At 47.9% G+C, this 13,105-nt stretch overlaps 4 protein-coding genes across 4 annotated transcripts; 3 read left to right on the top strand and 1 right to left on the bottom strand.

Moving 5' to 3' along the window:
- Positions 1-454: 454 nt before the first annotated feature.
- On the bottom strand, positions 455-1,645 carry BDV38DRAFT_273603 (NAD(P)/FAD-dependent oxidoreductase; the record flags this gene model as incomplete). Its single annotated transcript, XM_032057702.1, has 1 exon — positions 455-1,645. The coding sequence occupies one exon, from the start codon at positions 1,643-1,645 to the stop codon at positions 455-457; it is 1,191 nt and encodes a 396-aa protein (XP_031910490.1).
- Positions 1,646-2,422: 777 nt separating this feature from the next.
- Positions 2,423-5,112, top strand: BDV38DRAFT_162958 (putative protein kinase). Its single transcript, XM_032051814.1, has one exon. The coding sequence runs from the start codon at positions 2,676-2,678 to the stop codon at positions 4,899-4,901; it is 2,226 nt and encodes a 741-aa protein (XP_031910489.1). The 5' UTR covers positions 2,423-2,675; the 3' UTR covers positions 4,902-5,112.
- Positions 5,113-5,922: 810 nt separating this feature from the next.
- On the top strand, positions 5,923-7,409 carry BDV38DRAFT_285892 (acyl-CoA dehydrogenase family protein; the record flags this gene model as incomplete). The annotated part of the gene is made up of 3 exons (XM_032060572.1): positions 5,923-6,415; positions 6,474-6,854; positions 6,907-7,409. The coding sequence occupies 3 exons, from the start codon at positions 5,923-5,925 to the stop codon at positions 7,407-7,409; spliced, it is 1,377 nt and encodes a 458-aa protein (XP_031910488.1).
- Positions 7,410-8,642: 1,233 nt separating this feature from the next.
- On the top strand, positions 8,643-12,059 carry BDV38DRAFT_273600 (glycoside hydrolase family 76 protein; the record flags this gene model as incomplete). The annotated part of the gene is made up of 4 exons (XM_032057701.1): positions 8,643-8,724; positions 10,674-10,921; positions 10,982-11,431; positions 11,490-12,059. The coding sequence occupies 4 exons, from the start codon at positions 8,643-8,645 to the stop codon at positions 12,057-12,059; spliced, it is 1,350 nt and encodes a 449-aa protein (XP_031910487.1).
- Positions 12,060-13,105: the final 1,046 nt, after the last annotated feature.

Here is a 13,105-nt window from a genome sequence, read left to right as displayed (position 1 = left end):
ATCCCCGTCTCAATACTGGTACGAATGTCTACAAAGTGGTACAATTTTCCTTGGTCCGATGACGTCATAATGGTACATCCCGTACTTTCCTCTCCAGTAAAAGTGAAGTATTACAATTCGTATAAAGGTTAGCGAGACGCGCGCTTAAGTCAATCATCAGGTACTCATAGAGATTTGCAGTGGGCAGTCTTTGTGCATTGCTCATACAAATGCCGGGAAGGCCAAGAGAATTATTCGAAAGGCGAAGTCATTGGTATCTGATTTGAACACGGGATAAATATATAGAGTTGAGAAATAGCAATACAGTATAGGCATGAACTTTCGGTTACTTCATCTGCATACATGATTTCGAAGGATGTCCGCGATAGGTGTAAAGATGCTGTAAAAGAGCCAGCAGCTCATGTCTAGCTGTCACTAACATACGTAATAAACACCGTTCCCTTCAGAAGGTAAGTCACACCTGTGGTACCCTGCTCTCTTCTGTCTTATAGATGTTGTTGTAGCCATTGAGAGATTCCTGTGTCAGGCTTGCCATGTCTCTTCCTTGGAATCTACTAGGATCCAGTGCTCGCCTAATAGCATCATCGACGGGCTGTTCTTCCAGAATTTGAGCCAAGAACTTTGCTGCTCCAGCTGCATGGGTAACCCACACCGCCGCTGCCATGTATAGACCCTCAATAGAGGGGATATTTCCTACCAACGGCATATTGTCCGGCGTCATTGAGAATATACCGTTGAATCGTTCTCTAGGAACGAGCTTCGTCTCCTCCGGTATGAAACGCATGGCCTGGCTTAGTGTTTCATTGAATTGTCCAATCCAGTCACCAATAGCAGTGTCCTTTGGCTCATTGAGAACCGGGGCATGATCATAAGAGCCCAAGCCGAAGAAAGAACCATGATCACGAGCATAGACATGATGCTGTGGCCATCTCACCCAAGGTGCCTTGCGTAATTTTGGCGTGTGATGCTCGCCATACATATATGGATGCGCGACAGGTACGATTGGAATTGGAATGTCGAACTTGCAAAGGTGAGTTGCCCAGATTCCCGTGGCAATAATGACCTTCTTCGCCGGGATGAGCCCCGATGTGGTCATCACACCATTCACGCAACCATTGGCCTGTTGGATTTCGGTAACTTCTGCTTCGATAAGTTCGACGCCCCTAGCTCGTGCGTTTTCCTGGTAAAACGAAGTTATTCTGATAGCGTTCGCAGCACCATCACCAGGAAAGTATAAGGCTATTTGGTTGTCGTCATTGACCAGATCTGGCGCTAGACTAGTTGCCTGCCCGGAGGATATCAATTCGGCGGAGAGTCCAGCCCTCTTCGCCATCTCACATCTCGATCTTAATCGGTCGACGCCTTCACAGCTAGTAGCAATCTCAAGACCCCCAACAACATCAAATCCTCCGGGTACCTTCGTGTATTCTCTCACGGTTTCAATGGCGAGGCGTGTGAGAACCTCGGAATCATTGAATTGACCAACAAACCCGGGAGCATGACCTGTCGAGCCTTTCAACTCTGAAAATGACCGATCGATGAGAACCACTTTTTTATCGGTCTGTGATAAGAAATAAGCCAGCGCGGACCCCACAATTCCTGCGCCAACAATGGCAATATCAGATGTGGATTTTGAGGATTCCATTGTGTCTTGCTGTAGGTATTGAGGATTTCCTCCTCGGAAGCACAAGGAAAATGTATTCTGAAGGTCATGCATGTCGTTTAAATATCAATAATCACGTTGTAGAAGACTGAAGTGGGGTGGCTTTCTTGGTATCTCGTAACCCGAACAGAATCAGGCCATGAACTATATATATCTAATTGTCCGTCTAGAATCACACCGGCAGTACCCGGGGGGGAGGAAGTGCCGAGGGTTACCGAATATACGCCGTGAAGAAGGATATGACGTCTGTCTAGGTACATTCACAAAACCGAACAAAAATAACCTCCTTTCGCCCGATTCCCAGGTCAATGTGGTCAAAATGTGGGGTGAAAAGGCAGAGGGGATGGAGATGGCGGCCTAAGGCAGCGTGGCGGGTGTCCACTTTTGGGAGGGACTTTCTGAATTTGACTCACGGGAAGAATCTCACATTCCACCAACAATGCCCGAACCCACGCCGAATGGACTCACCGGACAAGGGGGTTAACCGAGATCTCGGGAGACTCTAATTTGATCAACACGAGCGGATCTTTGATTTGGTGGGATCTGTGGGAACCTGCAACTCTGAGTCAACAACGTCGCCTAGTGTGCGCCCTGTTGATGGCATCGGGAATTTAGAATCGAATGGAAGGCGGACAAGGCCAACGGAACCGCGCTGTGCGAGAACCAATTGGATTCAGAAACCGTGGCATCTTCTGAACAACAGTTGTCAACTTCAAAGCTCACCGATCAAGCTGACTTTTAAAAAACTACGTATTGAGGTCACCATCGTGTCCCAATTGGCGCGGACTTTATCAACGAAAAGTATATATCGCGCAATCTTTCCATCGCACCCCTTGCAGTGACCCGGTAGCGCACCCTGGTATGGGGGCTTTATTTTGATCAAACCCTCAACAGTTCTTGCCATCGTACCTCGAAACAACGCTATTAGATGGCCAGTGTCATGTTCTTACATGGCTCCAGTGTAGCCGCAAATCTGATGCTTCTACCTGTTTGAAATATATTAGTTTTTAAGATGTCAATGTTCAGGTCACCCGCAGATTTCTCTTCCGACTCCGAGTCTGGGGAATCTGGCTTGGATAGGAATCTGAGCGAACAAGAAGATGCTCCATCAAACAGATCTACTGCCAAGAAGCCTAAGGCTACCGGAACGGGAACGAAGTCGCCTCCCCTTTTGGAAGGGAGCAGCTATGAAAGCCTCGACGGTGAGGCGAATGAAAACAATGAACTTGATGTCGACACCGAAGTCCATTCCAATATGATGACGGCTGCTCTCCTTGAATTCTATTGTCTTAGCCGGGCTGCGGATATTCTCAATGCACAAGAAGGCTCACACAAGCGATACACACGTGACTCGCCAGAAGTCCAGTACCTTGGAAGGAAAATGTATAATTATAAGTCTCGATTTCTCTCCTCCCACGGGGTCATAGCCGGAGGAATCGACAAGGATGAGCTACGGACAACAAGACAGTATTATCGGGACAACCTTGATGTTCTTGGCATGTCGGCCCTGGAGGATCTCGACATAGACGATACTCGGCGGCGTGTACCACCACGCAGAACAACTGGAGATATTGTCTTAGCTTCGAAGACCTCCAATAATGCGCAACTTAACTCAGACCAAGAGTATGCAGGGCCTGCAAAACGTGGACTATACAGACCCTCGCTTGCAGACATCGGGAAACGACTCCCCAGTGCAGAGAATATCAGGGCTTTAGAAAATGTCCATCTTGACGTAGGGAGCCTACCGAGCCAATCGTTACACCTCGCAGGAAGCTCACCGGCAAGCTTCCCATTGTTTGAAACCAATCTACCGACACCACGTAATCACTTATCACGTTATGCGACTGAGTTCGTCGAAGTTAAAGTCCTCGGCCGTGGATCGTTTGGAGAGGTGTATCATGTGAAAAACCATATCGACGGGCAGCCATATGCGGTAAAGAAGATTCCTATCAGCCAGCGACGGCTTGAGCAACTCCAAGAAGGAAATGAGAACCAGCTGGAAAATATCATGAAGGAGATAAGAACCCTGGCTCGGCTTGAGCACACAAATGTCGTCCGCTACTACGGGGCGTGGGTAGAACAAGCGCATGTATCGGGTTATGTACGAACCGGACACGAAGCCCCTGTTGGAGCTGAGAGTGAAAACACCCAAAGTGCTCTGGCCGGACCCGAACCAAACGATAGCGAGAGCTTCGGAGTCGTGTTCGAATATTCCCAGGCGTCGGCTGGGGGCATTGAAGACGACGAGGATACCGAATCAATTCCTCGTGATTTTGACGCTTTTACCGACAGCCAGGTATCTACTTTTGGAGGGACGGATGACGATATTTTCACGGATGGGTTGAGCTACGACCCATCCAAGCTGCAGATACAACGACGAAATCGAGGCGGGCCTCAAGTTCCTGCAGTAGTTTTGCATATTCAGATGTCGCTGCATCCCATTTCACTCAGCTCGTATTTGAACTCGCAACCATGTGAGATTGGAGATAGCCAAATCCCACGCCGACATTGTTACCACTTGGCCCCGTCTTTAAGACTCATGTTACGTATAATCTCTGGAGTCGACTATCTGCACTCTAAGGGCATAGTACATCGGGACCTCAAGCCTGCTAACATATTTCTGTCGTGTCCTGACCATCAAGACTCCGAAGGATGCTCTCCTTGTCAGTTAGATAACGAATCTTCTTCATGGTACTCCCACCCTCGAATCGGTGATTTCGGTCTAGTTGCCGATATCTCCCATTTCAATGAGAATCCGTCGGACAGTACCTCTTTGCAGCAGAGTACGAAGGTGAACCGTGTTGTTGGGACCGAGTTTTATCGCCCACCTGTGATTCATCCCACCGTAGATAACCCCGAGAACTCCGAAGAAATATGCGACTTTTACAAGGTTGACGAGTCCCTGGATGTCTTTGCGCTTGGAGTGATCCTTTTCGAGCTTCTGTATCGCTTAAACACTAAGATGGAACGCCAATTCGTTCTCGGTGAATTGACGCGCTGTCAACAGAATCAGCTAACAGGATCCGCCTTGGGACACGCGTCATTCCCTTGTGACTTTGCACAGAAGATTGATTTGGGAGAGGAGAGATTTGATGGGGAAGGGTCTATCGCCGAGGAATTAATGACCTGCATCAGTGGGATGCTGGAACCCTTGCCTCAGAAGCGTTGGAGCTTATCCGATGTCAAGAAGCATCTGCAAACTATTCTGACCGTCGCTCAGGGGGCATCATGCTCCTAATTGGGTGCGTCAAAAGCCACAGCTAGTATGCTGGGGGTAGCATATTTGATCACATATTGCATCATTGTACATGTGTCCCGTGCAAGCGCTGAGAACATAAAGTATATCCGAGACTTCAACAACCAAGTCGAAGATATGTGGCAAATAATCCTGTGGAAAAAGCATATACTATTACAATTTAAATACCATTCCTCTCACTTGCAGACTGTCGTACATTTTACTACTTCTGATGTTGTCCCCATGACCGTCGGATACCTAGCTAAGTGATGTGCTTGGTCCCGGAACATGGCGTCAGTTCGAAGTGCGTGTGCCGAGCGCCCCCCGGAGGAGTAGTCTTAAGCAGAGTAATTTCCCAATGAGGTACAGAAACCAGCACCCGATTCAACCACAATCATTACAAGAGATGGAAAGAAAAAAAAGCCAATCCGAATCTTATTACCTACTATGGTAAGAGATAGTCTATCCTGATAGATCTAAGAGTCTCAATATTTCACTTCAACCAACCCAGCAGCTTCTTAAAATAGAAAGCCGGCAGGCCTGCTCGCAATGTGGCCTGTGTTGTTCTGGAGGAGACTGATATCGCCTAAGTTGGCTGAACTCGAGTTCTCAGAATATCAACACAGGACTTTAGAGTATTTCGAACGAAAAAGCTTTTATTAGTAAATGGTATGTGGCGCCGACCTCACTTCAGCGATAGACGATATTGAGGTATTCGATATTGCCCCATTAACTCTCCGGGTCGTATCTATCAAAGCAAACATGTTCGATACGAATGTCGAAAAAGATAAGTTAAATGTTTGACGAGTTTTCATGCAAGTATCTCAGCAGTGGAAATTGGAAAAAGACATGTGGAATGTCCGCGGTCCTCGGTCGAGAAACGTTTCAAGAAAGTTAACTTCCCCGCATAACCCCCGGATAAGATAAAGAGACCCTGATCTACAACTACGACTAAGGGTACCATGTCCGACCTCTGAGCGCCGTTAATTATTCGAATAAATCCATCTAGTAAAGTCGCAAAACCATGACCCGCCAAGATCGCGCCCCAACAGCCCCATACAGCGAGCCTCTGCTCCCCCAACTCGACGTTAAAAATCCATACTATACCGACCTCCACCACAGTCTTCGCGCATATGTGCGCAATTATGTAGAATCATCAATTGCCCCTTACGCTCATGAATGGGAAGCCGCAGGCCAAGTCCCCGAAGCCGTCCGTCGGCGGCACTGTGAACTGGGGTTTGGAATCATTCATCCCCTAACAACTGTCGAAGATGCCGCCGGACTATCCCTGCCCAACAACGTCCCGCGCGAGAAATGGGATACATGGTGTTCGCTCATTGTGGCTGATGAGCTCATCCGGACCGGATATGTAGGTGTGATTTGGGGACTGGGGGGTGGGAATAATATCGGATGTCCGCCAATTGCACGGTTTGGCACACCGGAGCAGAGGCAGAGGTGGCTTCCGAGGGTTGCTAAGGGGGATGTTCGGTTTTGTTTGGGGATTACGGAGCCTGATGGTTTGTGATATTCTCACCGGAGTGATGGCTAGTTTTGTATACTGATGGTGTGTGATAGCTGGATCGGATGTGGCTAATATTTCGACGACGGCGAGGCGCGAAGGAGATTGCTACGTTGTGAATGGGGCGAAGAAATGGATCACCAATGGTATATGGGCTGACTATTGTACTGCTGCGGTGAGGACCGGGGGCCCCGGGAAGGGTGGTATTAGCTTGCTTGTGATTCCTTTAGCGGCTCCTGGAGTGACGCGAAGAAGGATGTACAATTCTGGGGTTCATGCTAGTGGTAAGGGGGCCCTTATCTGTCCTTCTAATGCCTTCGTCTTGTCACCAACATGCAATGTGATAGGGTCCACATTCATCGAACTAGATGATGTCCGGGTCCCGGTAGACCACCTCATTGGAGAGGAAAACAAAGGCTTTCCACTCATCATGTCAAGTACGTGCACCTACTTTCACATCCATCTTCACAAGGCTAACTTTCTGTTGAGATTTCAACCCCGAGCGTCTCAGCCTCGCCTGTGCTTCATTACGTCTAGCTCGCGTGTGTGCCGAAGATGCCTTCCATTACGCCACCCAGCGCGAGACATTCGGCGCCCCGTTGATAACAAGACAGGCCATACAGTCGAAAATATTCAAGTTCGGGCTCATGATCGAGCCCGCATACGCATTCTTGGAACAGCTTGTTAATATCATCGAGCTTACCAAGGATAGACCCACCGATGATGTCCGGATTGGAGGTATGACTGCGTTGCTCAAAGTGATGTCTACCAGGGCGCTGGAGAAGAGCGTTAGAGAAGCTCAACAGATACTTGGCGGTGCTGGGTATAATAAGGCTGGGAAGGGGGCACGTATTGAACAGATTAGTCGTGACGCCCGTGTTCATGTTGTTGGGGGTGGGAGTGAGGAGATCATGATGGGTCTTGCGCTGCAGGAGGAGACTAAAGCGCTTCGTACGAGACGGAAGGCCTTGGAGAAGAAGGCGAAGCTTTAACGTGGTGCTACTGATCTTACATTTTGTTGTACATACATATTTTCAAGACTACCTCGGTAGCGCCGGTCCCCAATCACGATGGCGAAAACATGCAGATATGCCTATACTCAATAAGAGTAAAGAGTACAATTCCCCATTTACATGGGCCTTGGTTCCCAGGATCAAAAGACCATTGCTCGAAAAGAAAATCGAACAAAGGAAGCAAATGTTGTATATCATCCCAAAAGACCATCAAGAAGTTTGATACCAGCGGACCCGAAACCCAGACTACACCGGACGTAATCAAGCAGCCTGCTTACCCACCCTTAACCAGATCCCAGGGGTTAACTGTACTTCGGTGTGGCTCTGTACCCTCAATCTGCTCGATTCGTCTCCTTATCACGTTGTAGTGCTGCGTCATATCAAGGAGAGCTTGTCTGAGCAACGGGAGATTGTGAAAGGCCTCGGGTCTAAGGGGGAAAGGTATCGCTTTGCCATCATGCTTACACTTCACTCTGACACCCGCTGAAGAAGTTGTTGTTATACAAGTCATAGTGCCTTCAGGCTGTTGTCCTTTCGCCTTTGCGACAGACTTCGGATACTCAGACCCTTGCACATTGGATGTGTTTTGGGTGCTGCGGCCGCTCTGTTGAGGTGACTTTGGCTGCAAAAGTAAGAGAAATCTCTCCGCCTCCTCATCCGACACGGGACGTGCAATATGGAGCCCTTCGGTACCGACAAGCTGCGACGATGGTTCAGTCTCCTCTTTTGTACCAGATGGACTGCCGATATCTTCAGAGCTCTCACGGTGAATACCTAATCCAAACCATGAGCATAGATAACAAAACACACTAAATAATCATACACTCACGATGGGCACAAGTATAACGTCGACTAAATCGACAATTCGCACAAGATCCATGAATCTTCGTATCAGCGGTCGTATCAGAGCCTATGATACAAGCCTGCCATACACCAAGCTGCTCCCTGCAGAAAGAACATGGCTCGGGGGCTTCGCTACCGCGTGTTTGAACGAACGCTGCCAGTCGCGATAGGTTGTTTGTGAGTTCGCGGATAATCGGACGGTTATTCTCGTCTGTGTGCCAGTCAAGAGTCCGCTGGACTGGGAGATTTGAGTAATACTCGATCGCTTGGTTGGGGTTTGGTCCTGCTGTCGGAAGATCATGGGTTCCTGAACCTGAGTTAGTTGGTTTGTCTGGTTAGTGGAGGTTATTATATTTTGACGGGGTTGAAATGCTTGGGGTAAGCTTACGTGCTTTCTTAGGGCGTTTGCCCTTTTTGGTCGGAGTCGAGGTTAGGCGATGTTCGGGACGTGGTGTGGATTTGGATGAGGGCACGTCTTTAGGTTTGTGCTCTGGATGTCTCTCGTGCTCGGTGTCTGTTGGGTCAGGCTTCATAATGGGCATGATGGAGAATAGTATGATCAGCGATGTGAAGTCAGAGGATTTAAGGAATGAGAGTAGTGCATCTGTGGAGTATATCTCAATCTTTAAATGTGGAGATAGCTGAAGAAATCAAGCAAAACAGGATGATTGACAGTTACTAATTGCGTGTCACTCTCACATACTAAATTTGGAAAATACGTACCAGATTATACAGTTTGTCTCGGCGTTATTATGTGTCTTTGCACATAGTAGTGATGGCGAAATCTACATTTTCTGTTATCTCGTTTGCTCACCATAAACACAACTGGGATATGTATAACGACATCATATCGTGTAACCAAAACAGAGGATTGTGAAAGGAAGCATTGCTGTTCATTATAGTGTACTTTTATCATTACAGCTTCTGTCATGATAACATAGAATACAGAACAATGCCAGCTCGACAAGACCTTTAGACCTGCTTTTAGATTGCACTCACTTTGAAAACGCCAGCATGATCGTGAAGCCCAACTAAATTCACTGTAGCCCATATTTCACAGATCAGCCTCAATATTATTTCAAGTATTAAGAGCGATGAATTTACTAAGTATCCCTTAGCTTCTCAGTACGTTAGTGAGATGTCTACAGCAGGTTAAGCATGGGTTACGTATGTACTACTGTGCTCGAGCTCGCTGGCGAGCTCAACCCTTCCTCTGTTGCCTTCATTATCCTTGACCATGACGCACTTCTAAAGAAAGTCAGATCCATAATGCCAGCGGACTTGGGTGGATAGCGCTGCGGGTAACTTCTTGAGTGATAAGGTAACATAGTATCAGCTATCGGAAGGGCAGTAAAGGTTCAAAAAATGATAAGATCCAAAGATGGTATATGCTGTTTACTTCATTATCCAGGCAGTGTCTTTAGGTCTCTAATCATTGAGGTGTATAGTGTTTAAAGTGATTGGCTGTGCTTAGGGCATTGGCTGGTCAGGAGAGACACCACGTGGGACCGTCGCTATTACGGTCACGTCGAGGATATCTTTTGTTATGGTCCATGTATGCACAGAGCACATTGCCATGCTCAGAAGGGAAATCTTTTCGGTGTCACTATACCGGTTCTAGACAGTATGGTATACATCATGGATATGAATTCTCATCCAATAGAAGAGGATGTCGAAGTGTGTCTTGAATGGGACAATAAACGTAGAGTGGGCCGTAACTTCATAAGTAGACAGTGTAAGCGAAACCTCCATTGGTCACTCCGGACTTTTGAAACTACCCACACAAAGATCAAAATACCAATAATAACCCAGGCTAATCCAGTTTTACATGAAGCAATCCCGTTTGAGCCTAGCGATCCGGGTTTGCGATAGACCCTGTCACTGTAAACGGAAACTCCCGCCTCAAAAAATTTAGGGCTCCATCGCTAGCGTCCTGTGAAGGATCACTAGCTTTCTGGCCCTCATCGGATGTCTCAGTTTCTCACTGCATAAGCGAAATTGGACCCGCTGTGCTTGAATGATTGGGTCCTTGGATTAGCCTCGCAGCAATGAGATTAGAGAAGGATCCCCCTGAATTTTTCCCTATTTGTTTTCGAGTCCATGGAGTCATTGTCCATGGTTCGCCAGTCATAAAGCTGTTGATTCTAGATTCTTGATAAAGATCTGTCATGCTAGGAGCCGATCCGATTTCTATAGCGTAACAGGTTGACGGATCACAGAACCCTCTAATTGGTACCAATGCGCTGTCTAAGCTTCTGCCAAGTTGGCTTGGCCGTCTTGGTATTCCTCTCTGGGCAAGGAGTTCTAGCCGATCTGGGGATCGATGTGAATAATGTCGGTATGTATGCGGCTTTAATACATGATGGAATCAGACATGGATGCTTACTCAAGGGTCGGTAGACTCGCTGAAGCAAGCCGGCAAGGCGGTTGCAGCTCCCATGATGGATTTCTACAAGAAGAATGAAACTGAGGGCATTCCCGGCAAACTCACCGACACATGGTATGTGGCCGGAAGTATGTTTATGACGTTGATTCAATACTGGCAAGCGTCGGGCGACGACACCTACAATGCGGTCGTGTCGCATGATTTGATGTTTCAAGCGGGCGAGAATTATGATTACTATTCAAAGAATGTTAGCGACTGGCTGGTGCGTGTCCCTGCTACTTCGAGAACTTCTGTACTATAAAATATTACTAACATTCCTCAGGGTAACGATGACCAAATGTTCTGGGGTCTCGCAACCATTACAGCCTCTGAGGCTGGATTCCCGGAGATCTCCGGTAAGCCTTCGTGGACATCTCTTGCTCGCGTGGTGTTCAACATGGAAGTGGAACGCTGGGATGAATCGGCCTGCAACGGTGGTATGCGGTGGCAGCTCTGGCCCTATCAGGAGGGCTATACCATGAAAAATGCAATTTCAAACGGTGGTCTTTTTGAGCTAGCCGCCAGACTAGCTCGCTTCACTAAGAATGAGACCTACGCGGAATGGGCAGACCGCATCTGGGACTGGTCGGCCGGCACGCCAATTTTACAGACTGATCGCTGGTACGTTGCCGACTCAACGTCCAACTTGAACAATTGTAGCGATGCGGGAGACCAGCAGTGGTCTTATAATTATGGCACGTACCTCGCTGGTGCAGCTTTCATGTATAATCATGTAGGTACTCGTTTTTTTGAACTCTTCTTGGGGTATAGCAGCTGACTGGGCATATCAGACAAACGGTGCGGACAAGTGGCTCAAGCGCGTCGACGGCCTGCTAAACTCAGTATTGACGACCTTCTTCCCAAAGGAAGGCAACGGCGTTATACTCTCTGAAGTCGCCTGTGAACCTATCCTGACATGCGATCGGAACCAGCTTGGCTTCAAGGGCTACGTCGCCATGTGGCTAGCCTTCACGGCCATGCTGGTTCCTTCGACGAGAGAGCTGATCACGCCCAAGTTGCAGGGGTCTGCGGCAGGTATCTCGAAACAGTGTTCCGGAGGAGATCAAAACCTCTGTGGAGAACGATGGTATTCAACTGAACCGGCAGGCCCAACCGGATTGGAGGTACAGATGGCTGCTCTGGGTGGTATCACGAGCAATCTAATGCTCTTTGAAGCGCAATCACCCAAGACTATCGAGTCCAACCCAAACGCCACGGAGACCGAGATCGACCACCATAGTGACGAGCAGCCGAACACCCCTAAGGCGATTACTACTGGCGATCGGGCGGGGGCAGGGATCGTCACAGTCGTTGTCGCGATCGCCGTGGCGGGTACTGTGGTATGGATGATAATACCGTAGGGGTTGGCGGGTGTTGGGAGCCAAGGGGGCAATATACATTTGGCTTGAGCACCCCTTGTCGCAAACTATAGGCCTCTAGTATTTGAACCAGCCTTGTTTTGACTCACTGTAATATCTACCATCGATTAGTGTTTGATCTAGATCTACAGCATTTTCAGGATATAAATAATAATGTGTGTATGTGATGTGAACCCCTCATCTCCATACCATCTTTAGTCTTTTCGACTTTTAGGCATTGGATATGGGGAGCGAAAGGTGCTAGTATGTGCCATCCCCTGGATTATACAAGAGATACAAAGATCCAGCCACGTCCATATCAATCACATACAATACTCCTTACGTACGCGTAGAATCAATCCCAGTTAAGGTGCTAAGCAATACCTTCCAGACGGTACCTGTCAATCGTGCCCCTCCTATGCAATCAATTTCTCGGAGATCGGGATGTAGTCAAGTGTAGAAGGGAATTCGATAGTAACGTCGAAGTCTTCATGGATAATGATCTCTGTAACTCTGCCCATATCTAGTTCTCTTAGTATGTGTTGAAACCAACCGAGGTGTTTGGGTTGAGCAAGGCTTCTGTAGTCCTTTTCGAAGCGGTTGCTGCGGCATCTGCAGTTTCAACAGACGAAGTTACAATTCACTAAGTAACAGCAATTGATATAATCGAAATGTTCTTCACATTCGTGAGGTTGAAGTGCGCCAGGGAGTCTATTGTGTCGCGGCGGTTGTCGAGGTTGGCATAGAACAGCGCCTTTCTGTCATGAAAAAGCTCACTGGATCTATTACTGATTCGTGCTAGTAGTCAAGGTCAAGATCCTGGACGGTAATCAATTCACTTTTCTTTTCTGGCTGAACTGCCCTGACTTAATGACAGTATAGTAGCTGTTATCTATGAAGTTGCTGCTATACCTTTGGATCAAATCACCGACTAAATCTGATGGAAGGTGCCATCCTGTATACTCGCATCTGCACTGCGGGAATACGACATGGTTCTAACAATCGACAAGTCGCACTTGATCCATATCGGAAAGAGGTTTGGAGAAGAG

The sequence above is a fragment of the Aspergillus pseudotamarii genome (genome assembly GCF_009193445.1).
Source record: "Aspergillus pseudotamarii strain CBS 117625 unplaced genomic scaffold BDV38scaffold_54, whole genome shotgun sequence".
Taxonomy (NCBI): Eukaryota; Fungi; Ascomycota; class Eurotiomycetes; order Eurotiales; family Aspergillaceae; genus Aspergillus; species Aspergillus pseudotamarii.
Note: the sequence above shows the minus strand (reverse complement) of the source record. Positions and strands in the feature narration are given on the sequence as shown.

Bases quoted from the DNA above. Each gene is read 5' to 3' on its own strand.
- BDV38DRAFT_162958 (XM_032051814.1), top strand. From the start codon at position 2,676: ATGTCAATGTTCAGGTCACCCGCAGATTTCTCTTCCGACTCCGAGTCT.